Source organism: Aotus nancymaae, unplaced genomic scaffold (assembly GCF_030222135.1).
Source record: "Aotus nancymaae isolate 86718 unplaced genomic scaffold, 86718_ANA_hifiasm-v0.15.2.pri h1tg000051l, whole genome shotgun sequence".
Classification (NCBI taxonomy): Eukaryota; Metazoa; Chordata; class Mammalia; order Primates; family Aotidae; genus Aotus; species Aotus nancymaae.
In genome coordinates, this window is record NW_026988465.1 from 3,208,894 (window position 1) to 3,232,899 (window position 24,006).

The 24,006-nt window shown below is 49.1% G+C and overlaps 1 protein-coding gene across 6 annotated transcripts in view; it reads left to right on the plus strand.

Moving 5' to 3' along the window:
- FARS2 (phenylalanyl-tRNA synthetase 2, mitochondrial) overlaps window positions 1–10,724 on the plus strand; it is a 512,246-nt gene extending 501,522 nt beyond the window's left edge. For all 6 annotated transcript variants that reach the window (XM_064362954.1, XM_064362953.1, XM_064362955.1 and 3 more), the window contains one exon: window positions 10,427–10,724. In XM_064362954.1, the coding sequence (XP_064219024.1) occupies window positions 10,427–10,565 (139 nt within the window). In that variant the 3' untranslated portion in view covers window positions 10,566–10,724. The remainder of the gene's footprint in view (window positions 1–10,426) is intronic.
- The last annotated feature ends 13,282 nt before the right edge of the window (window positions 10,725–24,006 follow it).

Sequence of the window (24,006 nt, forward strand, 5' to 3'; positions counted from 1 at the left end):
ATAGGGTAATCACGTTCCTCTCTAGAAGGTAAAAATGAATCCACGAGACCTGTGCCGTAACTGTGATACAGCTATAAAGTAGTAAGCACAAACATTCTAGCAACTTCTGAAGTTTTCTCATCTATAACATGGAGAAAACTTTCAGACAAACACTACACCTTCCATGTGGTCCATCTTGAAGGCCTGTAATGTAGCCAATTCTCCCTTTTTTCTTTTTTTAAGAATTTTTATAGACCCAATAATAAGCCACATCAGGAATCATATCTTGCTACTTTATAGTTATGCCTTCTTTTGACATATGGAATATTAATCAATCAGATTACTTTTTCTCACCAGTTTTGGCTCTAAATGTTGCTGGGCCATTTGCAAAAATGAAGTCTCCCTTTTATGGTGATAAATTGAAATAGTCATTTATAATTATAAAGTACCTTAAAAACCTATCCACTTTGGATAACACTGTGAGGCAGCTGGAATCCCTACTATAAAACAGGGATATCTAGGCTTAGAGCCGTGAAGGGACTCACACCAAGTCACTTCTCATACAAAGAGGAGCTCTACGCCGAGAATCCAGTGTCTGGCCTCCTCAAACTGTTTTCTGCTTATCTTGCTGCCTTTATGCTCTGCAGAGCAAGGATTTCTCTCTCCTTAGAAGAATGTATTCCCCCAAATGAGTTCCCATCATATCTTCAACAAATTTCGCTTGGATTCGTAAATTCTGAGATGAATTTGGGCAAATCACTGTCTCTGGAAGCTTTGCTTCCTCCTATTATAAAAGACAGAGTTGATTTAAAGTTGTCCCCTGAGCCTTAGGGGTTCTGAGGAGCAGATGGGGAGGGCTGCATTGAGTGGGACAGAGGCCAGTATGTGAGATCCTCTTGCCCCTTCAGCTAGGGCAGCTCTGCTTTGAGCTATGCTGCATCCAGTGTAATTTAGGGGGTACAAATATGAAGGGCAGAGAGATCGGGGTTCTGTTTCGTTAGATAAAAAAAGATCTAAGCTAGGAGACCCTGAGATGGTGGTGCTCCAAGCTGAGCTTGACCATGCTTCCCTGCCTGACATGACAGGCAGACTGTTTTCTCCATGTTATAGATGAGAAAACTCATACGTAGAGAAGGTAAGCCATCTACCTAATCCTATAGCTCAGAGGAGGAGAATAGGAACTTGAACTCAGATAACAGAGCCTTTATATGCACCATCCCCTGTGTCTGGGACTGTCCACCACCCACTCTCACTTCCTTTCACCCTGTCGGTTTCTACGCTGTGTTGGGCCTTAGCTTGTTGGTACTTCCACAGGGAACACTCCTTGACCTTTAATAGCCCTTTCATGTAGCCTCATGGCACCATGTACCTTTCCTCCATAAGCTTTAGCACTGTGTAATTTACATTTCTTGTAATTCTTTAACTGACGCCTGTCTTCTATGCTACTCTGTCGCCTCTACAAGTCATGTCTTATTTGTTTTGTTTTGTTTTATTCCACCATTAGGTGTTGGAATTCACTTGAGGTGGTTGGCAAATATTACAGAAAATATTTAGGGAAAGTTATAGTAGTCTCAAACCTTTTGAAGGCTGAGTGGTTTTATTGGGGCAGGCTGAAGGCGGCCGGCCAATCCATTAAGTTGGGGAGAAAATAGGGACAAGGCTTTCCCAGTTAAGTCTGTTTACCCCACATCCTTTTGCCTCTACTCTGTTTATTCTTGTGAATTTTGTGCTCGGTGGCCCTCTCAGGGGGAAATCAAAGGGAAATTATTTGTTAATAGTGTTTACTCTGGGCCTGAAGCCTAAAGCTTTTATCATTCGTAAAGCCACTCTTTTAACCATGTTAATTTTCCAGGAGTGTGTTGACTTAGAACCTCTGTTATGAAAATACGTGGACAGACAGAGGGTTTTGGGCGATTGGTTGTGTTTCGCCCTCTGAAAGCAGCCAATGGCCATCCCTAGGCCTCTTGAATCATTGTAATGGTGTGAGAGTCATTCATTCATCCGTTGTTGAGTCAGGATCTTCAAGTTAGACTTCTGCAGAAGGTGACCCACATCTCAATTAGGTCCCCAGTACCTAGCAGAATACATGGCATATGGCAGGTGGTCAGCATTCATTTGCTGAATGAATAAATTAATTGGGTGGATGATGGCAAACATCCTATGTGCTGCCTCCAGGGTCCCTTCCCACTCTGACCACCAGTGGTCCTGGCGTTTCCTAGCTAGGGCTGTCATGCTGTTTTGCTGCCAATAATGAGTAGAGGACTTTGAAGGGCTGTCATGGAGGAGAAGGACTGGAGTGAATCCAGGGCCAGTGAGGAGAAACACAGGACTCACTCGTCAGCTCAGTATAAGGAGAGCTCCCTCTCAGCCCGCGCTGTCAGAGCATGGAATCAGCTGCCCCAGAAGGGTCCAACATAAGGCCTTGCAGAGCTCAAGCAAGGACCAGAAGACCCCTCAGGTGCCTGACCTTGGACTCTGTGACTTCATGAACATGTTACTTGTATAATGAATATTTAATCAGAATATCACTGCTGTATTCCAGCCTAGAATATTATAGATGCAGGAGGCTCATCCTGCCAGCCAAATCCCTGTTTTGTCCGTCTTCCCTTCAATCTCTCATTGTTTGTCAAGAGATGGTGCAATTAATTAAACCCAGAGTTCTCCTCAAAGGTATTTGTGAAATAACAGTGTCATTGGAAATGTATATAAATTTGTATAATTCTTTCATAATTAACTGACACTGAGTCTTAAAGTAATTAACCTATTTCTTCCATTAGTCACTAAAGAAATAAAAGTTTTACAACATATCACAGTCATAGGGACTTCTACTCATGAATAATGGGGGTTGAGGGTGATGCTGCAGTGCACTCCTTCCATAGGCGGCTGTTAATACCATATGGGTGACATGGTACTCTCATATCCTCTGCCTGTCTTTTCTGACCTCCAACTTGTTTATGGTCCAAGCCCTTTATTTAACATCTCAGTAGTCCATTCTGATTTGCCAGGAATGAGACTTGAAGTGAACAGGAGGCCAGCCTCTGTATGCAGTGAAGCCGTTTAGAGTTCGGTCATCCCAGCCTTTCAGAGGAGTCTTTTCAGGACCTGATCCTGCACCCAGTTGTTCCTGTTGCTTGCTCAATGATGGATTTTTGATGGGTTCTTCTCAAACAGAAATATAAGACCCTCCTCTGTGAACCCACCCCGCCCTGCAGCATCCCACCCCGTTTCTGTCTTCTACTCTCTGTACACACAGACCAGCTGCTCTGAACTATTTGCTTCTCCTTGGACTGGTCTATGCATGCTCACAATTCTGTCTGTTCCCTGTGCAGAAAGAGCTTTTCCTCTGTAACACCTACCCATGTGGCAAAGTCACGTCCCATCCTTCCATTGCCAGTTCACTTGGCACCAGTCCGTGAAACCGCTCTGATCGCTCCTGGGCAGAGTGAACCACTTTGTGGACATTGCCATGGCCAAAGCCAGCTTCCTACTCTGATTGTACACAGCCTGTCCTCTCCCAGTAGATCATGCGCCCTCTGACGAGGTCCCTATTGGGCCATTTGTACCTGGAACATACACTCAGCAAATCTTTGTTGAAATGGAAGGGGAAGTAATACAATGAATGCCCCTTGCCACCAGTACCTCTGGTGATGTTTTGCCAGCTGGACTGCACTCCTTGCTCTCCACCTGTCAAAATTCAACTTGTGCTTTAACATCCAGACCAAATCCTATCTCCTCTGCCAGTCTTTGCTGACCTCCAAGTTGTCTATGGTCCATGTCATTAATTTAGCATTTAGTATTAATGGCTTCATCCTATTGACTGTCTTTTCATGTATGAATGTCTTCACCCCGTGTGGATTGTAATATAGCCTAATCCTTCTTTCTGTAACTTTTGAGATACGTCTTCCCCCCACCCTGGCACTGTGTCATGCACAGAACAGCCACTCCATGAATATTTATGTATTGATCAAGCAGTTTGTCCACCTGTTTGTGTGAGCCGCAATGTCCATTTCAGTACAGAACAAGTAAGAGCTAATCAGTTGCTTGAGTTGGAAATGGAGCACTTCACCTGCCACAAATCTTCTGTTCTGTAACCTGACTCATCCACCAAAGTGTCGACACGATTGGGAGGCTGCCTTGTAACAGTACAGAGTTAAAGTTAGCTCTGTTGACTTTGGATCTGCAGACTAAGCCAGAGAGAAAAATAAAATCTCTTCCAAATTTTCCACACAAACGAAAAGCACAGGGCTTTGGAAATCTGTGCAAAATGAGACATTACTTCATGTTCAAAATGTAAGAGGATGGCTTAGAAGATAATGAAACAGTTGAAAAGAATGTGTTAAATATGGCCAAATCCTGCCATAGCATTGTGAGGGGAGGATCTGAAAGAAAAAAGATCATTTGTATACAGTGCAAGTTATGTTCGTTGCTAAGCTAATGAAATCATGGAGATGCTCCATCCGGGGAGGGCCGGAACCAATCACATGAGACTCACTGCAGCCACCCTGCCGTGTGCACACCAGTGAGTCCGTTTTGTTTTGTTTTTCAATATAATGTGGGTTGCCAACTTCTGTTTCTAGTAATAATCACACTAAGCATCGTGTGTTTAGGGCTCATGTATGTTGTAGCATGCATCATATCAGTGATCCATCAGTGCAGAGGAAGAAGTTGAAACTCAGATAATCTGTCTAAGGCCATTCAGGTCTTTTTGTGTGGGCCAAAGTAGAGGCGCGATAATAATACCAGTGTTAACCGTTAGCCTGAACAACACTAAACACTTTACCTATACATCTTTTTCATTCAATTCCTTCAAAAACTCTGTCAGTTCGTGATCTGTATTTTAGAAGGAGAACCTGGACTAGAAATTAAGAACTGGCCCAAGACTCTGTAACTGAGAAGTGATAGAGCTAGGCTAGTCTGCATCCCAAGCCTCTCCATGAGAGATTCCATTAGGTTTCCCCAGAGCAGTTATTTTCATATATACAGGTGTGCAAGGACCAAGGAGCTCGGCCACATCCCCCAGGCGGTGTTTGGCGGGACACACTCACTGGGAAGTACCTGGAGAAGTCACAGGGAGTGATGAGAATAAAAACCTGGGGGTGTTTTGAAACATCCCTGAGGACTTGGCGAGTATTTGATGTTAAAAAGTATTTCTTGCCTGCAAAACGCGTGTCTCTAAGGAACTCTTACATTGCCAACGTGCACTGGCTAGGAGCTGGGCCCGGCGGGGGAGGCCCTCTCTCTCTCTGCCTCTGGCCTTGCCTCCGTCAAGGCCTGGATTAGAGTTGTCTTTCCCAAGGCAGTAACTGTCAGAGGAACCATCTGGGCTGGTTTCTTGTGACTGACTCTGAGGAACAGAAACCCCTATGGGAAGAACTCACAGACCCAGCAGCAGCAGCCCGGAGCAGCAACACTGGTGTTCGCTGGCTGGGAGCTGGGGGAGGCACCGTTCGGAACGGCCCCACAGGAGCATCGGGCCCAGGACAGACTGTTCTGAGAACGAGGAGAACCTCTTAGCTGTGGGGAGTGCGTGTATGGTATTTGCAAAATAACAAAGGGAATAGATGGAGGGGGCAGAGAGGTGTCCAGAGCATTGTTACTGCTGGAGCCCCCTCATCTGCACGGTGGCTTTCTCAATGGGCCCTGCCACGCTGCCCTCAGCCCTCATTAGGCCAGCACGCTTCCCTCTGGCTCTCATCACTCAGATCACGGGCCCATCCTAGCCTTGCCCCTTCTTCCTGTGCAGGTTCTGGGAATCCTGGAGGATTGCTTAAGCCTAGGAGTTTGAGATTGGCCTGGGCAATGTAGCGAGACCCTGTCTCTACAAAAAAATCAAAAACTTAACCAGGCATGGTGGTGCACACCTGTGGTTCCCCCCTATTGGGAGAAGCTGAGGTGGAAGGATCGCTTAAGTCCAGAAGGTCAAGGCTGCAGTGAGCCGTGATTGTGCCACTGTGCCACTGCACTCCAGCGTGGGTGGCAGAGTGAGACCATGTCTCAAAAAAATAAATAAATAAAAATAAAAGGATCTCTTCTGTCTTCTGAGCTGACTCTTGGGATTCTAGAGCTAGAAGGAGTCTCAGAGCCCATTTATTCCAGCCCTGTCATTGGGGGCGAAAATGAGGCCAGTGGACGCTAAATGACTCTCCCAGACTCACACAGTCATTCATCACGGGTGCTTAGGCTGGCACCCCGGCCTCCTGCCTCCCAGGCCCGTGTCCTCTTCTTGCATTAAGCCCAGAGCAGTTCATTAGGAAGGCCATAAGTCTTATGGTCTGAATTTCTTCTTCTCTTCTCTTTTGGTTTTCTTTAAACATAGAGAAGGGGTAAAGGGGAAAAATGATTCACTTAGTTTCCAGACCACTTATTTCATCTGGGCAATAATTTATCACCTTCCCTGACTTCCACACCTCACTTCACTGTTGCAGCCAAAGCTAACTAATGCATCCGTGCTCCATGGGAAAGAATCTCTTCCCATCCTCAGTCCAAAGTCATAGTCCTAGTTCAGAGAAGGGTAAAAGAAACACAGGAAATACAAGTCCCTCAACCCCGCAGTTTGATTGTACTCGCCAATAAGCCACAGGAGTAAAGGAGGAATATGGGCCGATGAGTAGGTACTGAGCGCCTACGATGGGCGGCTGGCTCTGTACTAACACTCTACGTGCCCCCTCATTCAGTCCTCTCTAACCCTGGAAACCAAGTGTTGTTCACCTCAGTCTGCAGATGGGGTCACTGAGGCAAGGAGGGTTATGTAAACTGCCCAGAGTCGCACAGATAGCAAAGAGCAGGGCAGGAATTAGAACCTGGTTTCTCTAGCTGCAAAGTCTGGTTCTCCACTCTACCATGCCCATTGAGTTCTCTATTTTCAGGAGAGGCCATGGAACTCATCCCCACTTCCTCCTCCTCCTCCTCCTCCTCCTCCTCCTGTCATGCTGTGCCTCTTGCCTGAGTCCAGCCCTGCCCGTGGAAGCCTTGCGTATATTGACCCTCGCAACCAAGCACTGTGCCTCTGACGTGGGCAACTCCAGACTGAGCTTCTGCATCAGACAAGCAGGAGACAGATGAGGAGTGAGCCGGGGAAACCCAGTGTTTGTTACTCTGAAAATGGAAGCTGCCCCGTGACAGCATCTTCTCTCCCGTTGAGTAATCCCTGCATGAATAGATGGCAGCTGCAGTGACTGCTGGTCATATGTGAGCTATTCTGGGAGGTGTCGAGCGCACCATCCAAGAACATGAAGTCGCTGCTCTGTCACAGATGGAGAAGCAGACTATTGTGGATGTTGCAGGAGCTGGGATTTGGCTGGATCCCCTGGAAAGGTTTTATTTCGAGTTCAGATCCTGTTTGGTTGCCAGAGTAAACCAAGTGGTTGTATGATAGAGGAACTCCAACCCTCGCTAGCACTCTGACCCCTTGTTCCAGCTTTCCAGCGAGGCTTGAGAGCCGAGTTCTTTGGGAAATCTTCTCTTGGCGCACTTTGAACTGGAGCGGTGACACTCTTGGCGGTATTTTCGATACTTATTAGTTGTATCACTTAAGTCGATCAGGAAAAAAAAATACAAAAACAAGAAAGCACTGGCGAGGGACCCCTTTTAAACATTTATAGTCGTGAGAATTTATCATTTTGAGAATCCTTCACCTGTTGGTGGAAGGGCAGAGCCAGAGAGGAACATTGGCTCATTCCATCTTTTTTTAAACAGAACAATTAAAAGAAATTACCCTTCTCCTTAGCTGGCAAACCTTGTCACTTCTTAGAGAACATTGGGTTTAAAGGAAGAAGAGAGACTGATCCAGACTTGACTATACTCAGCACCCATACATCCTTGTCTTTGGTCTAAGGGCTCTGGTAGGAGGTGGCATCAAAGCACGCCATGCCCTCCCTGCTGTTGCATTCTGCCGTCCAGCCCAGCTCTCCCGTCGGCCCATGTGGGGCTGCCCCTCTGGCCCTGGCTGTCAGCTTCACACAAGCTGCTGCTCTTGTCTAGGATGGTCGAGTTAGGTGGCAGTCACCCTGGAGCAGGGACCAGGATCCAAGTGAAAGTAAGTTTCAGGAGAAGTTCGAGTCATGTTTCCAGTTTGAAGAGCCAGGCTGAATCTCTCAGAAGGGGAGCTGATGGGCAGCAGTGGGAGAGTGGAAGAGGTGGGCCCTGGGCACAGCATGTACCGTGATTTCGTTCATCACCTGCCAATGACTGTCTTATATTCTGTTTGCTGGGCTGTGTTATATTCTGTTCGCCCCTCTCGGGAGGTAAGCTCCTAGCAGGGAGGATAATCTGAAGGCTTCTGGTGGGCCCTGTAGTGCTGCACTGTACTAGACAAACAGCACATGTCAGTGTTCTTAGGGAGGTACCAAGGTGGGAAAAATTATGTGCTGAAGAGCAAATCTTGGGAGAACATGAGGTTCCATGTGGGGCGTGGCTGACGTTACTGCCACGCAAGTACCAGCCCCTCCTGCTGTCATTGACGTACTGGGGAACGGTCCTCTGCTCCGCCGGCTCCTGGATTGCTGCAGGACCTCAGCAGGCTGCTAACTCCGGGATGTGAGCTGGTTGAGGGCAGATCCTGGCTCCCCTTCATGTGCTTATCTGTGTCCAGCCCAGTGACTGGAACATGCTGCTTGTCGAATGACTAAAGGAATCTATGAATAAACTGGTGACAGTGGAAGCCCTGCAGGTTCAAACATTCTAAGATTCCTATACCAAAATATTTTTAAAATTCAAGCTGTATCCAGGGACCAACTCATTTAAGCCAATACCCCAATGCAATGAAATTGCAGCACCAAAAAACTTTTTTTAAAAATCTCTCTTCAAACTCCTTATAATGGAATTTGACCTCTCAGACTCAGTAATGGGCAATCTCATTTACTTTGCCTATGAGTAGAAGCTGTGACGTACATAAAAGAGAACTTTTATTTGCTTCTAAAACTCCAGGTAGTCAGTGCAGCCTGTTCTCTCCTTTGGGGCAGGTTTCTTGTCCTGATGAATGTGCCTGATGAGTTGGGGGAGGGCGATGGCAACGCCATGGTGCCCACCCCGGCCCCATACCCTTACCCTTCCTTCCTTCCCCTGGCAGCCCTCTCATTTCCCCAGCCAGCTGTCTGGCTTCCCAGACCACCTTTCCTGCCGCTATAAGCAGGAAAGACATTAAAGCATCTGTGCCCCAGGCATAGCCCACCCCACTCACATCATTCTTCCTCTCCAGCTGTGCCCTCTGTTGGTGGAAGGGCAGAGCAAGAGAGGAGCATGGGCTCATTCCATCTTTTTTTTTTTTTTAACAGAACAATTAAATTACCCTTCTCCATAGCTTGCAAATCTTGTCACTTCTTAGAGGATGATGGGATTAAAGGAAGAGGGTGACAGTTAATAGTTGGGCTCTGAAACCAGATTTCCTAGTTTTTGTTTTCTTAATTGAGGAAAATTTTACATAACATAAAATTAACTTTTTTTTTTTGGAGTCTCTCACTGTCGCCTGGGCTGGAGTGCAGTGGCGCAATCTTGGCTCACTGTAACCTCCGTCTCCTAGATTCAAGTGATTCTCCTGCCTCAGCCTCCCAAGTAGCTGGGATTACAGGTGCCTGCCACCACGCCCGGCTACTTTTTTGTATTTTTAGTAGAGACAGGGTTTCACTGTGTTGGCCAGGCTGGTCTCTAACTCCTGACCTCAGGTAATCCGCCAGTTTGTGGCCTCGGGGTCTTTCTGATGAGATCAACTGACCAGTGTGTCTTATCATCCGCCATCCAAATAGAAGGACCTACTGCTGTCGTCTCCGTGTATTCCAGAATTACTCAGCTGTTCCATGCAAGCCAAGTCAACACCAATGTAGTAAAGAAGAGACTAAAGTCATTGTCTGCACAGCACATACGCGGCATATATGGCCTGTATGCTTCCTGGACAGCCGACAGGGGGTGCTGAGGGAGTAAGTCCGTCAGCCTTGCCTCGAGCCTTGCTGATACTGCAGTGTGCTTCACAAACACAATTACCTTCCATGACATGAAAAAGGAGGCGGCACACTTGGGTTGACCCCTGACACTGTCTGCTTGTTGGAATCACGTGGAGCACCTGGGACAGGCTCAAAAGCGCAGGCCCCACCTCCCACCTGCTGAATGCAGATCTCCAGGGTGTATTAGGAAATCAAATTTGTCAGCTTCCCTCCCAGGGGACTTTGATACATCCAGTCCAGGCGAAACCAGCAGTCTCCATTAGTCAAGCTGATGTCTCCCTGACTATCACCTCCTCCCCCTGTGAAAGATGCAGATTGTTAGCAGTAAGTGGTACCTGGATCCCAACCTCGGTTCTCCACTGCAGCTGGGGAGATGTGGCTGGGCGAGCCACACTGCTCCTGCAGGCACAGCCTCGTCCATCCCACACTCATCTGTGTTCTCTTCCTGTCTCTGGGATGCACAAGACCAGCCTCATCCCTCACTCCCCTGTGTTCTCTTCCCCACTCTGTAGGACGCACAGGACCAGCCACTGCTACCGCATCACCTACCGCCACATGGAACGGACTCTGTCCCAGAAAGAGGTCAGGCACATCCATCAGGCTGTGCAGGAGGCCGCAGTCCAGCTGTTGGGCGTGGAGGGCAGGTTCTGATGTCGCCACTTCACCCAGGCTGAAGCCCTCTTGGGGCTCCAGGATTTGCTGAAAGAGAAAAAGATACGGTTTTTGAACTGGGGCGTCAATCATCTTTCGATAAATGGATCAGTTTTAGGACTTTCAGAAAATAAAAGATCACTCTTGAAAAGCTGTTGACATAGCATTTGTCTTTTATTTGGGGAAAGGGGGAAGGTCTTTTCCTATTCCTTTTAGAAGTGCTTTGCCCGCTGGCATTGGTGCTCAGTATGGTTAATTGGTCCCTGGGTTCCATTAAGCACCAGGCATGATTTCTTGCCTGACAGGCTCCTCCACCCATGTAATGAATGAAGCCACACAGAGGGACATCAGAAATTCCAGATACAATACAGGAAGCTTTTTGAATCAGCTTCCATTCCTTCCTCTCTTCTCTTCTTTTTCAGTTTTGAAAAGGGCAGCCTTCAAAGAGGGCACTAATGAAATGCCAGGTCTCCCCCTGAAAGTGAAGGGAGTTGCATCTTTGAGCCAGGGCAGCATATCTATTTGCTTTTCATAAACCTATGGCTTGGAGTCAGGCCTCTGGCCCCAGGACTTGGGCTTAGCTGCCTTCTGCCCCACTGGAGAGGAACGGAAGGGGCAAGAGCTGCCCCAGAGTCTTGGAGGCACACAGAGGGGCCAGGTCCTCAAACTCCCTTCAAGTTTTCCCAGCAGGAAGGCTCCCCTTCCAGAAGGCGACCTTTAAGGAAGAATATGGGGCTTTGATGTTCCCCCCTTTCCATCCCAGGCACTTTGTAGTCTGCCTGCCTCATTCATGACCAGTTTTAATAATCAGCTTCCATCCCTGGCATGATGCTGGAGGCTGATGGAGGACTGCAGGTGCTGGGATAAATATTTGATGAGGAGTGGCCATTATCAGCTAGCGGCATGGGGGTGGGCAGCTGCTTTCCTAAGGGAAGGAACAGCTTTAATGTCGTCTTACCATGTGATTAATTAGGACTCTTCCCTTGGATTTGAAAGAGAATTAAGGAAGCCATACCCCAGGTCCCACACCCAATCCTGGAACCAAACCACTGTCTGGGGCTTTAGGGCCCACGGGTACAATTCCTCAGGTGGATGGATCTGAGTGGGAAGGCACAATGTGATCGGTGATTTCCTCTTCAGTAGCATTTGCTGGCAGGCCATTTCTGATTCAGCACTTCAAGATGTCCCTTCATCCCCATGACTGGTTAGGCACTTATTAAAGTTCTTTAAGAAAGCAAGCTAGGTGTATAAAATGCAAAACCATGATGCTGTCCTGGGACCCAGAATCTGAGCAGTATTTGTCAAATACAGTCACATGTCACTTAAGAACAGTGAAACATTCCGAGAAATGCATTATAGGTGATTTCGTCGTTGTACAAACATCACGGTGTCTACTGATACAAACCTAAACAGTATAGCACACTACACCCCTAGGCTACACGGCATAGCCTACTGCCAGAGGCTGCAGACCTGCACAGCGTGTGGGATGGTCTGGATCTGTGTCCCCACCCAAATCTCATGATTAAATGTAAGCCCCAGTGTTGGAGGAGGGGCCCCGTGGGAGGTGATTAGATCACGGAGATCCACTTCTCATGAATGGTTTAGCACCATATGCTCGGTGCTGTTCCCATGATAGTGAGTTCTCATGAGATCCAGTTGTTTAAAAATGTGTAGTCCCTCCCTCCCTGCCACCCTCTTGGTTCTGCTCCTGCCATGTGAAAGACGCCTTCCCCCTCTTTGCCTTCCTCTATGAGTAAAAGCTCCCTGAGACCTCCCCAGAAGCAGAAGCCACTAGGCTTCCTGTACAGCCTGAACTGTGAGCCAGTCTTTTCTCTATAAATCACCCAGTCTCATGTATTTCTTCATAGCAATGCAAGAACGGAGTAATACAGCATGTTACTGTGCGGAATATTGTAGGCACTTGTAACAAATTTTATTTGTATCTCTAAACTGAAAAGTTACAGTAAAAATACTGTATTATTACTATCCCCTATGCCATCCGTTGTTGACTGAAACATCGTTATGTGACGCTATATTTGTGCCAAACCCTATACTAAGGACCTGGAGTAGGGCTGACATTGCTGACATTCCAAAGGGTTCACAGAGGCCTTTCTTGAACATTTCCCTCAACACTCCATGAGGTGGGATCGACTGTTATTTAAATCTTACAAGTGAGGGAACAGAGGCCTGGAGAAGTCACAGGAGTTGGCCATGACTTAAGCCGTGACTTCTTGAGGCCTCTTCCCTTGTCTGTGACTTAGGGTGCGTATGCAGGAGGTGGCAGACCTCACACTGACGTCCACGGCCTCCACATTAAGAATGTCTGTCTAGAGCCTGGACAACATAGTGAGACCCCGTCTTTACAAAAAAATTTGAAAAACCAGCTGGACATGGTGGCATGCCCCTGTAGTCCCAGCTACTTGGGAGGCCGATGTGGGAGGATTACTTGTGCCCAGGAGGTTGAGGCTACAGTGAGCCATGATTATGCCATTGCACTCCAGCCTGAGCAACAAAGCAAGACCCTGTCTCAAAAAAAAAATTGTGTAAACATTAGTGGGTTGACCATAGGGCCTGTGTCTCTTTACCGCTCCCTAGACCTTCGTTCTGTTTCTACGGGGGCTTGTGCAGACCCCCTCGGGGTCCACTCTGACTGACTAGCACTTGTGCCAGAAGTGAGCCTTCCCTACCAGCAGGGAGCCAAGGGGACATCCAGCTCTTGACTTTTTCATGTGACTCCCACAGGAGAATAAATAATGAAAGAGGGGAAAAAAGGTAAATTAATCCATTAGATGAAGTCACTTTGCAGTTCAAGAAACACATGATTCCCATAGGAAGGGCAGCATGGTGACCAATGCCAGCATGATGGCTGTGACCCTCCCCGGGAGGCCCAGTTTCCTCCTTTGTCAGATGGGGATGATAATAGCGCCTGCTGCAGAGCCTGTGGTGAGGGCAGCGTGAGACTTCGTGCACTGCCCTCGCCGCAGAACCCAGCACCTGACAAGCCACCAAGAAGAGGTGCTGCTCTGATCATTATTCGGGGAGAAAAAGATGGAAGCAGGAGCCATCCAAACCAGAACAGATCCCACAGGGCATCTAGTCCCCCCGGTCTGTACTCGAGGACACTGAAGCACAAAGGGACAAAGCGACTTTCCCAGGGGCACAGTAACAGTGAAGTACTGTAGAGCTGGGTCTCAAACAGGGGTTTCCAGAGCATTTTTCCAAACACCACATTGAAGCAGAGATCCTGAGGGTGTCTTTAGGTGGAAGGCGCCCACGGGGCTCAGGCTGGGCCAGGCTGGGGCTGCAGCACCTCGGAAAATGCTGGAGAGGCCTTTCTAAAGGGCCCTGGAGCTTGACTTGCAACTCTGTGGCCTTTTGGAGAAGTTTCCCTACAGTCCTGTTGTCTGGTGCTTCGAGACACAGTGACATGAGAGGACAACCTTACATAGAGTTTCCCTCCTTGTAAGGATGGTCTAAAAGCCCACGTCCTGGAGCTGAGGACCAAGGATCCTTCCAGCACATGTGTTAGCTGTCCCTATGATAGGCTTCTGAAGACGCTGGCAAGACTGGGGCCAGCAGGCACTAGCAATTGGGAATGTCGTGATCATAAATTCTGTGACCAGCGGAGCCTCACGTAGAGCAGAGGGCCGTGCAGTCTCAACAGCCATGTGTGTCTTTGTCCCCTCCCCAGGTTGCTCTGCTCCTGGCTGTGTCCAGGTCCTGAACAAGTCAGCAAAGCTCCACAGGGGCCCGATGCTCCCAGTGGTGACTGGTGGTCAGGCAGCCAAGCAATGGGAAAGGAAGCCCCTCAGCTCTGGAAGTTCTATTTTTTCATATATAGGAAAAGCAGGTGAGTGAACTTCGTATGGTGGCCTTCGAATGCCCCATATGCCCCTTCGAATGCTTACCCAGACTCCCCAGGGGGCACATGTGTGTTCTCGGTTCTCGCGGCGGGAGCTCTCCACACTGCCCACTGGCCGTGATGACTTGAGGAGCATTTAGTGGCTCCTGGCCAGGGCTGTCTGTGCTCTCCCCGTCTGCAGGTAGGCGGGGCACTACCGTCACGTTAACAGGGATGTTAACAGGGATCACAGCAGCTGACATTTGTGGTGAGCAGGTGCAGCACCCCACAGTCTCAGCCCCAGAGAGTGGAGCTGCTGTCTTATGTGTGAGAGATAGAGCCATGAGCAGGGCAGACAAGGCCCAGCCCTGGTGGAGTCCACATGCATGGTCTCATTCCACCCCCTCCAGCAGGCCCCCATGCTCCCCGTTCTCCAAGTGAGAGGTTCACGTGTTCAAGGAACCATTGCAAAGTCAGAATTGAAGAAGGCCTCACATCCAAGTCTGCGGTCGTGTCCTTGCCTCGTACTCCCCTGTGCACTTGCCCAGGCACACCTACAGCCGGGGCTAGGGATTCACTCCGGACCAGGGTGAAAGCAGGTGGGCCACCACCGTGGTGCTGACATCCACTGCATGGGCTTCAACTTCCAAGACAACAGTGGTAGCCACAAACAGGCCATGGGACCCTTTTGTAAGATGCTAGTTTACCGGGGCATGGGCCCTTGGGACCAGCTGTGAGTTCTATATCAAAACCATTAGAAGCCCCACTTTATCCTCAGATATTCAAAGTGGTCAATAGCCTTACACTTGCAACCACAGTGACTTCAGGAAGGTAAATCAAATGTCCCGAGGGACAGAGGAAACTCTGAACTGAACAATCTTCGGACCCTACAAGGTGATGGTGTCCCCAGGAGGATGTATCTTAGCACCCAGGAGCTGGGCCAGTAGGAGGGAGGGAATGGGCTTATTTCTGACCTCAGCAATCACTCCAGAGTATGCTGACTCAGGCTAAGGGGCTCCTGTACCCAGGAATGCCTCATTGCTTAGAAAGTCGAAAAAGCAAATGAACAAACAAAAAAGACACAGCCAGTGCCGAATTCAAAGGCAGGGGCCACAGGAGATTCCAGCAATGTGGATGAGACCATCCTGCCCTGGCCCTTTCTCTAGCCCCTTTCTGAGCTCAGTGGCTGCACTCAGGAGGACAGTGGGGTAGGAATGCTCCTCGGAGCCCTGGACCAAGCCCAAGGCCACACTGGGGATCTAAACCCAGCTCCGCCACCGAGGAGTCACGAACATCCCTGAGCCTGCATTTCCTCAATCCTAAAACGGAGGTTATAATCTCTCACCCTAGTGTGAATGGCTCAGCAAGGAGTAGGGAAATCGTGTGTGTAAAACTTCATGCATCTCGTTTTAACCTCACAAAAACTCTGCCAAAGGTAGCCACCATATGTCTACTTGGGACATATGAGAACATATGGGAGTTGAGAACATGAGGCCCGAGGACCAGGCCTGAGTCCTCAATTCGTGGGTTTTGGAGATGGAATTTAAGGCCCCTTCTCCATGAGACTAAAGCCCACAGCCTTTCCTCCATGCCATGTGCCTGCCAAGCATGGAAGGCAGATGGGAACGCTATGAATATGAACAGTGCGTTGCCCTTCATAGCCTTCCCTCCGCAAGTGAAGTGTGTCTTTGTCTATTCTGGATCTAAGCCCTAGGAAGGACGTGGCATGCTCTCACATGCAAAACAACGGAGAGAATGTTGAGTTCAACAGGAGAAAGCAAGGTGGGCTCTTGAGACTGCTTAAACACAAGGATCCATTTGAAAAGGAAATCAGTGTGTTAACACTATCCCAAGGAACACTTCCCGGGCCGTGGTCCCTGCTGCACCCTCGGCTACTGGAAACTCATGTGCAGGAGACAGGTGCACCCGCAGCTGTGTAGAGAGCACGACTTGCCCCTGCTCTCCCAATTAAGAAAGGACTTGGCTGGGTGCAGTGGCTCACACCTGTAATCCCAGCACTTTGGGAGGCCGAGGCAGGTGGATCATCTGAGGCCAGGAGTTCAAGACCAGCCTGACCAACATGGAGAAACTCCATCTCTACCAAAAATACAAAATTAGCCAGGTGTGGTGGCACATGCCTGTTAGCCCAACTACTCTGAAGGCTGAGGCAGGAGAATCGCTTGAACTCGGGAGGAGGAGGTTATGGTAAACCGAGATCACACCATTGCACTCCAGCCTGGCAACAAGAGGGAGACTCTGTCTCAAAAAAAAAAAAAAAGAAAGAAAAGATCTTACAATGCACACACATGAGCTTGACATTAGTATAAAGGAAACTTTGAAATCTATTTTTAAAGAGCCGTTAATGTACCAAGAGTGAATCATTTGAAGTCATCTCTACTTTATTATTAATAAGAAGTAACCAGGATGCCAGAGCAGTCCTATGGAGAAAGGAAGGCCGTTTCAACAAATGGTGCTGGAGCCACAAGTTATTCCTATAAGGAGAGAAAATCAATTCGAGTCGGAGCCAAAAACTTACTACATGGCTTAAAGAAAAAGACACGGGACCGTCTTTTTGACCTTTGATAGACGACGACATTTTAGAAAGGACACAGAAAACACTAATACCCAAAAAGAGATAACTGAACTTTTTCAAGATTTAAAACTTCTGCTTTTTGAAATACATTATTGAGAAAATGAATAGGCAAAGCACAGATTGGGAAAAAATATTTGAAACACATATATTTGACTTATATCCAGAATATACAAAGAATTCCTACAACTTGATAATAACGTTTTTAAAATTCATTTTGAAAAAATAGGCAGACTTGAAAAAACACTTAATAAAAAAGTCTACAGATGGCCAGTAAAATAAAAAGAGGCTCCACGTTATTTGTCATCAGGGAAATGCACTTACCAAGTTACAGAAGAGACGAAACTAATCTCTAGTGACAAAAAACACATCAGAGATTGTCTGGGGCTGGAAAGAGACTTACTGTAAAGGGGAACAAGAGAAGTTTTCAGGTGATGGGAAATGTTTTCTATCTTTTTTTTTTTTTTTTGCCTAAGCTGCCCAGATTCCCAAATAGCAATTCTTTCTATTTTTTTTTTTTTTCCTAGAAACAGGGGGTCTTACTATGTTGCCCACACTGCTCTCAAACTCCTGGCTTCCAGCAATTCTCCCTCAGCCTCCCAAAGTGTTAGGATTACAGGCATGAACTTCCACACCCGACCAAAAATATTCTCATCTTCATAGGAGTGTGGGTTACACAGATGAATGCATTTGTCCAAACTCATCAAACTCTAGACTTCAAGATGTATGCCTTTTGCTGTATGCAAATTATGCCACAATAGAAGAAGAAAATGACTCGCTACATCTCACAACCAAATGAACAGCGCAGCTCCTAAGTGGATATGGCAGCTTACAGCCGAGGGAGCAGAGCTTCCAGAAGAGATGGGCAGAGAAGTGGGTCTGAAAGGGCTCTGGGGACAAGGTCAGCCTTGAGTTGATGGAGCACCGGGCATGGAGCTCTCTCCAGGAGAGTGACAGCCACAGGGATGAAGCCGCAGGGTGGAGCTGGAGGTGTCCAGGGTGCAAGCCAGGCCTGCAAAGGATGGGGCTATGAGGCCCCAGCAGCTGGTGGTTTCCTTGGATGCTGCCTTGGAGGAGGGCAGCATCCTGGGAACGGATAGGGTGGACTCAGCAGCACAGAGGGGCAAGGGAAAGGGTGAGACCCCAGTGCTGAGCGTGGGGTCCCTTGACTAGAGCAGCAGGGTGGGAATGAGCACTTCCTGAGTCCACCTCCCATTCAGTGACCACACAGCAAAGCCAGGCAGCTGCCCATGGCGTCCTAGCAGAAAACCCCTCTCCCACCCAGGGGAATCAGTCTCCATGAGCCTCTCCCTGCTGCTCTCAGGCCGCCAGCCCCGCTGTCTGCCTTATTCCACTTAGATGGGGTGAGACCAGCACCCGCCCTTAATCAAGGACCTGACTCTACCCCACAACGCCCCTCACCTCCTGGATAACACACCTAACCCCCCACCTGGGAGGAAACAAAAGCCCTGCTGTGAGTTAGATGCCTTGGCATCAGACATGACCTGCGGCTCTGCCACTGACCAGCTGGGAGACTTTGAGCAGTTCCCAGAGCTCTGTGACTTGGTTTCCCCACTCGGCAAATGAGGGTACTAATCATACTCATGGGATTGTAGTGAGGCCAAAAGGAGCTAAGGCATGGGAGCTCTTCGTTTCTCCCAAGACAATGTTACAAGTAAATTAGCATTTTTCTTAAAAGCCCACGTTGGGGAAGTGTCCTGGAATTAGACAGTGGTGACGGTTGCCCAGCTCTGCGAATCTACTAAATGCCACTGAATCGTACACTTTAGAAAAGGGTGACTTTTATGGTAGGTGAATTATACCTAATAAAAAGTTATTTTAAAAAGTTAAGCATACATTTACCACATGACCCAGAAAAATCCCGTTTCTAAAGTATTTCCCAGGAGAAATAAAAGCGTGGGATTTGATTGAATTGGGACAAAGGTGGAAGCAGGCAGAAGTGGAGGGCCTCCCCTGAGCCTGGCAGCTCAGCCATCCTTCACTCCCTTCCAAAGATTTGGCCACGGAGAATTTAGCTGGCAGCTCCCAGCCTGGGGCCTTGGAGCAGATTTGACCATGCTCTTGTACTAGGGAAACCGTTTTCTGTTGACTGTTAAACTGAAGCGCTCTGCTTCCTCCTTCTGGCACTTGAACCTTGCAGCCCTCCACCTCTCCCCAGGGACAGCGGGGGCCTGACTTCTTGGGAAGGCTTCGTGGGCTAGCTCCTTGCTATTTAAGTGTGGTTCACTGACCAGCGGCGTGGGCATCACTTGGGTGCTTATTAGAAACGCAGAGTCTTGGGCCCCTCCCCAGACCAGCTGAGTCTGAATCTGCCTTTAGCAAGGCCCCAGGCAACCCATGTGCTCAGGGGAGCAACAGCAGTGTGTTCCTTTCAGAGCATGCAAGACTGAGCTGCTCACCATTAACGCTTAACCAGTAGACTACACAAGAAATGAGGAAGGAACTTTCACCCTTGGATCCTTGAGAGCCCCAGTTATGAGTTGAATTGTGTGTCTCCCAAAAGGGAAACGTTGAAGTCCTGACCCCTAGCACCTCAGGGGGTGACTGTTTGGAGACAGGGTCTTTGCAGATGTCATTAGTGAAGGTGAGGCCATGCTGGAGTAGGCTGGGCCCTGATCCAGTGTGGCTGGTGTCCTTATAAGAAGATGACCATATGAAGACAGAGACACCCGGAGAACACCACGTGACAATGGAGGCAGAGATTGGAGTGGAGCATCTATGAGCCAAGGAACGTAAATATTGCCAGCAAACTCCCTGAAGCTGGAAGAAGGAAGGCTCCTTCCCTATAGGTTTCAGAGGGAAACCCGGTCCTGCTGACACCTTGATTTCAGACTTCGTGACTCCAGAACTGTTGCTATGGTTTTGCCACGCAGCTCAAGATGCTTTGTTATGGCAGCTCTAGGAATCTAATGCAGTGCCCAAGAGAGAGGGACCATGCCCCCCTCCCAGATGGCTCCCCCTGTGCCTACCTGTGAGAGTGACCACAGGTAGTAAACTGGGGGCTCACGGTGTGTTCAGGCTGAGGGGGGCCTTCAAGTTCAGCGTCCCCAGGAGATGCTCAGCCTTCATGTGACCAGGATGCCCCCGAGTGTTCTGGCAGCCGCTGGAGAGACACACTGAGCTGAGAGCCTGTGAGCTGGCCGAGACTCAGGGGTGTCCCAGCCTGTCGGCTCCGAATTCAGGTCAAGTCAGCTGCGGAGGGCCTGTCCATGCACAGAGGGTCCAGACGACATGTTCTGCCAGCCCATGACCTTGGCACTGGAGGGCACAAGAGACAGAAGGGCAGTGACAGCTGGGACGAGAGGAGGAGCCGATCTCAAATGCTCCCAGGCACTTGGAGGTAAGAATGTCTTCTGGATTCCCCAAGAATTTGCTATTCAATGGGGAGGAGGAGGAAGCATATGGCCACCGTTGGCCGCCTGTGCCCAGCGGGTCCACATTCCCTGCTCTGATGAGGCAGCTGCATGTGGTTCTGAGAGGGGATTTCGCAGTGCCCCCTTAGCCAGTCACAAGTCGTCAGGACCCAGGCAAAGGAAATCCTGATGGTCCCAAGGAAGCCTGGATAAGAGTAACATCTTCAATGCCTTCCTCTCTCATCCCCCACCCTACAAAGCACAAGGGAACTTCCTCCTTCCCTCTCTCCCTTCCTTCCTCTTATCCTCCGTCTGACTTCTTCCCTCCCCGCTCCGTCCCCTATGCACCTGTCTCCTGACCAGCCCACCTGGAGAAGGCTGCTCTGGGATTAATTCAGACTTCGGAGGGAAGCGCTTTGGGCCCAGCCACCTGTTCCTCCCCGTTTGATGAGGGAAACAATGCCTGGCAAAGCACTGCTCCCGGCCAGGGCAGCAGGCCAACCTGCTGTCACTGTGCCTTAATCACCCCCACGCCCAGGCAGCACCGTCTGCAGGGCTTTTTAATAGCACAGGGACAACGAGCTCACAGAGCTTCTCTGTCCCCTACAGACTGGCACCCCGGGAGAGAGAAAGCTAAACAAGCCAGCCTCGGGGCTGACTGGCTCTGACGTGGTTCAGCTGTGCTGTTCCAGCCTGGGACAGAGCACCCCGAGGCCTGGGCTTTTCCATGCCTGCACCCCCAGCAGGCTCTCACTGGGGTTTGTTGGGGACTGACTCCAGGCCAGGAGAGGGACCCTGAGCTCTGGCAGTGCGTGCCTGTGTGGGCAACAGACCTGAGAAACACTGGTTAATAGGGTCGCCTCAAGCACATTTTCAAGTTGAACACAGGAAGACTAGCAAAGTAGTGAAGAGTTTGGACTTTGGAGTCAGGCAGTTCAAGTTCAAATACAGTGTTTTTGAGCACCCACTAAGCTCCCTGAGCCACACCTGCAGGCTGGGACACTGGGCTGATGTAAGAATTAAACGGCACAGTGTGTGCAAAAGCTGCTAGCGTCAGGCCCAAGAAGTTGACAATGAAAGGAAGGCTGAAGGGATTGTGAGGTCTGGGAAGTGTCTGGAAAACACGTCGCATCGCAGAAGGCCTGTGGTACAGGATATGCATATCGGTTTTCCTCCAGGTTCCTGGCTGCCAACGCCCACATTCCTTGTTAGAATGCTGGGGTGCTTTAGGACTCGGGAAACAGAATCTCTCTCTCTGACCTTCTCCTGTTTTTCTTTCACCTGCTCATGATGGGATGCTACTCTGTTTGTGGATCAAACAACCCTCATTAGGCCGGGCGCGGTGGCTCATGCCTGTAATCCCAGCACTTTGGGAGGACGAGGCAGGCGGATCACGAGATCAGGAGTTTGAGACCAGCCCAAACAACATGGTGAAACCCCGTTTCTACTAAAAATACAAAAAAAAATAGCAGGATGTGGTGGTGCATGCCTGTAGTCCCAGCTACTCAGGAGGCTGAGGCAGGAGAACCCCTGAACAGAGGTGGCGGGAGTTTGCAGTGAGCAAAGATCATGCCTTTGCACTCCAGTCTGGGCAACAGAGCAAGACTCTGTTAAAAAAAAAACAAAAAACAAAACCCTCATTCCACAGAAGATCCTGCCCCATACTCTAGAGGAAGGAATGCTGCTTAGAGAGGCCAAGAAAAGTCTGAGCAGGTGGGCCTTGCTGGGTTTAGGTCACGTGCTTCCTGTCCAGTCACATTTCCACATGGTCAAGCATACCTGTGCATTGGAGCCTCCATAAAAACCCACAAGGACGGTGTCTGCGAGCTTCCGGATACCTGAACCCATAGTGGCTCCTGGAGGGTGGCCTGGGCACAGAAGCTCTGGGCACCTTCCCCCATACCTCGTCCTGCGCCTCCCTTTATCTGTATCCTTTGCAATATACTTTAAAGTAAACTGGTGAACGTGTTTCCTCAGTTCTGTGAGTCGCTCAGCAAATTAATGAAACACAAAGTGGGAGTCGTGCGAACCCCAACTTGAAGCCAATGGGTCAGAAGTGCTGGAGGCCTGGACCTGCGACTGGTGTCTGAGGGCTGAGGAGCACTCTTCGAGACTGAGCCCTCCCACTGCGGGATCTGGCCGTATCTCCAGGTAGATAGTGAGTAGACCCATTACACAGTGATCTCAGGTCTGATGCCCACACAGGGCATGAGCTGCAGGAGCTCCCAAACCATTGTTTTTGACTGGTGAATGCCTGTTTGTGGGTTCATGGGTCAAAGACATTGATATTCACGACAGGCAAGATTGCCCTCCAGAGCTGCACTTCACGGAGCTGTTTACTCACCACGGGGTGCCATTCCTTTGAATGTTCTTAGGCTCTTTACAAATGTTAATTTCTTTATGTCTGTAACTCATGGTTAGGTAGATGGTAAATGTTCCTTCAGGTAATGAGTATATTTAGCACCCAGAGAGGTGGAGGGGCAGGTTCAAAATCACACAGAAGTCCACTGGGGCTGACTGTATTTGTCATCAGGACCAGTATGTGTCACCGGGAGTTAAAATGTCACTTTGTCACTCTTTCAAGCTAAATGTCAAGAAAGCAATTAGGGATGACCCAAAGGCTTGGAGGCCGGGAACAGCCCAGCCATCCGGGAGGCTCCCTGCGGCTGGTACAGGCTTTAGGAAGGATGGTGAGAGGCGTGCCAGGCAGGCAGGTGACATGGCTGCTTCCCGACACCTTACCTTGCACCAAGTAAGGTGTGATGTGACCACTCCACTGTTAGCAAAGAGGAAACAAAGATATTGGGGTTCTGTGATGCCAGCCAGGAAAGCAGGTGGTGAATGGTCAGGAGCCTAGCCTGAGGCTCAGAGCCCGGCTGGGGACCGTGTGGGTGGGAGACAGCCTGGGGACAGAGAGGTATTGATCCAGAGGACAGACCTCCAGAGATAGAAAGGGCCTGGCAACGGCCTGGTGGGACGTGGGTGAGGGCAGAGGTAAGGGGTGAAGGAAAGTGGCCATCTGCAAGCCAGAGGATACAGCAGGAGAAGAGGTCTGGAGAGAGACCAGGTGTTTGCAGGATCTCCCATCTCTGGTCACTGCTGTGTCCTGCAGGCAGCTCGGCCATCTAGAAAAAAATGAATTATCTCCCCTCTTCATTGCTGCCTCCCTTCATAGGTGGGTTAGAATCACAGGACACCACAGCTGGAAGGAAGCTTAGCAACGGCAAATCAGCCCCTCCGTGGCAGAGAAGGGGACACCCGTGGTCACTGGCACAAGGTCTGAGCTGTCAGTGGCAGAATCAAGACCCTCAGACCCAGAGCCCCAGGTGCCAGCCAAGGACGTATTCTCAATGAGTTCTTTGATGGCCTTCTTATCACCAAGACACTCATATCTGATTTCTCTCCCCATGGACTCCATATTTTAAAAGATTTTAATTCACCAAACAACTCCATTTATTAAGTAATAATTTATTCATTTTCCCATTTTTAAAATTAATCAAAGATATACATAACTGCCAGCCAGAGTCTCTGATCAGCAGGTAGTAACCCTTATTACTACCCTGGGTTGATTTAATTTCTGCCAAAAGCAAAGAAACTTGACATTTTAGATAGCCTGAACAGCTTCATTGTGCGTAA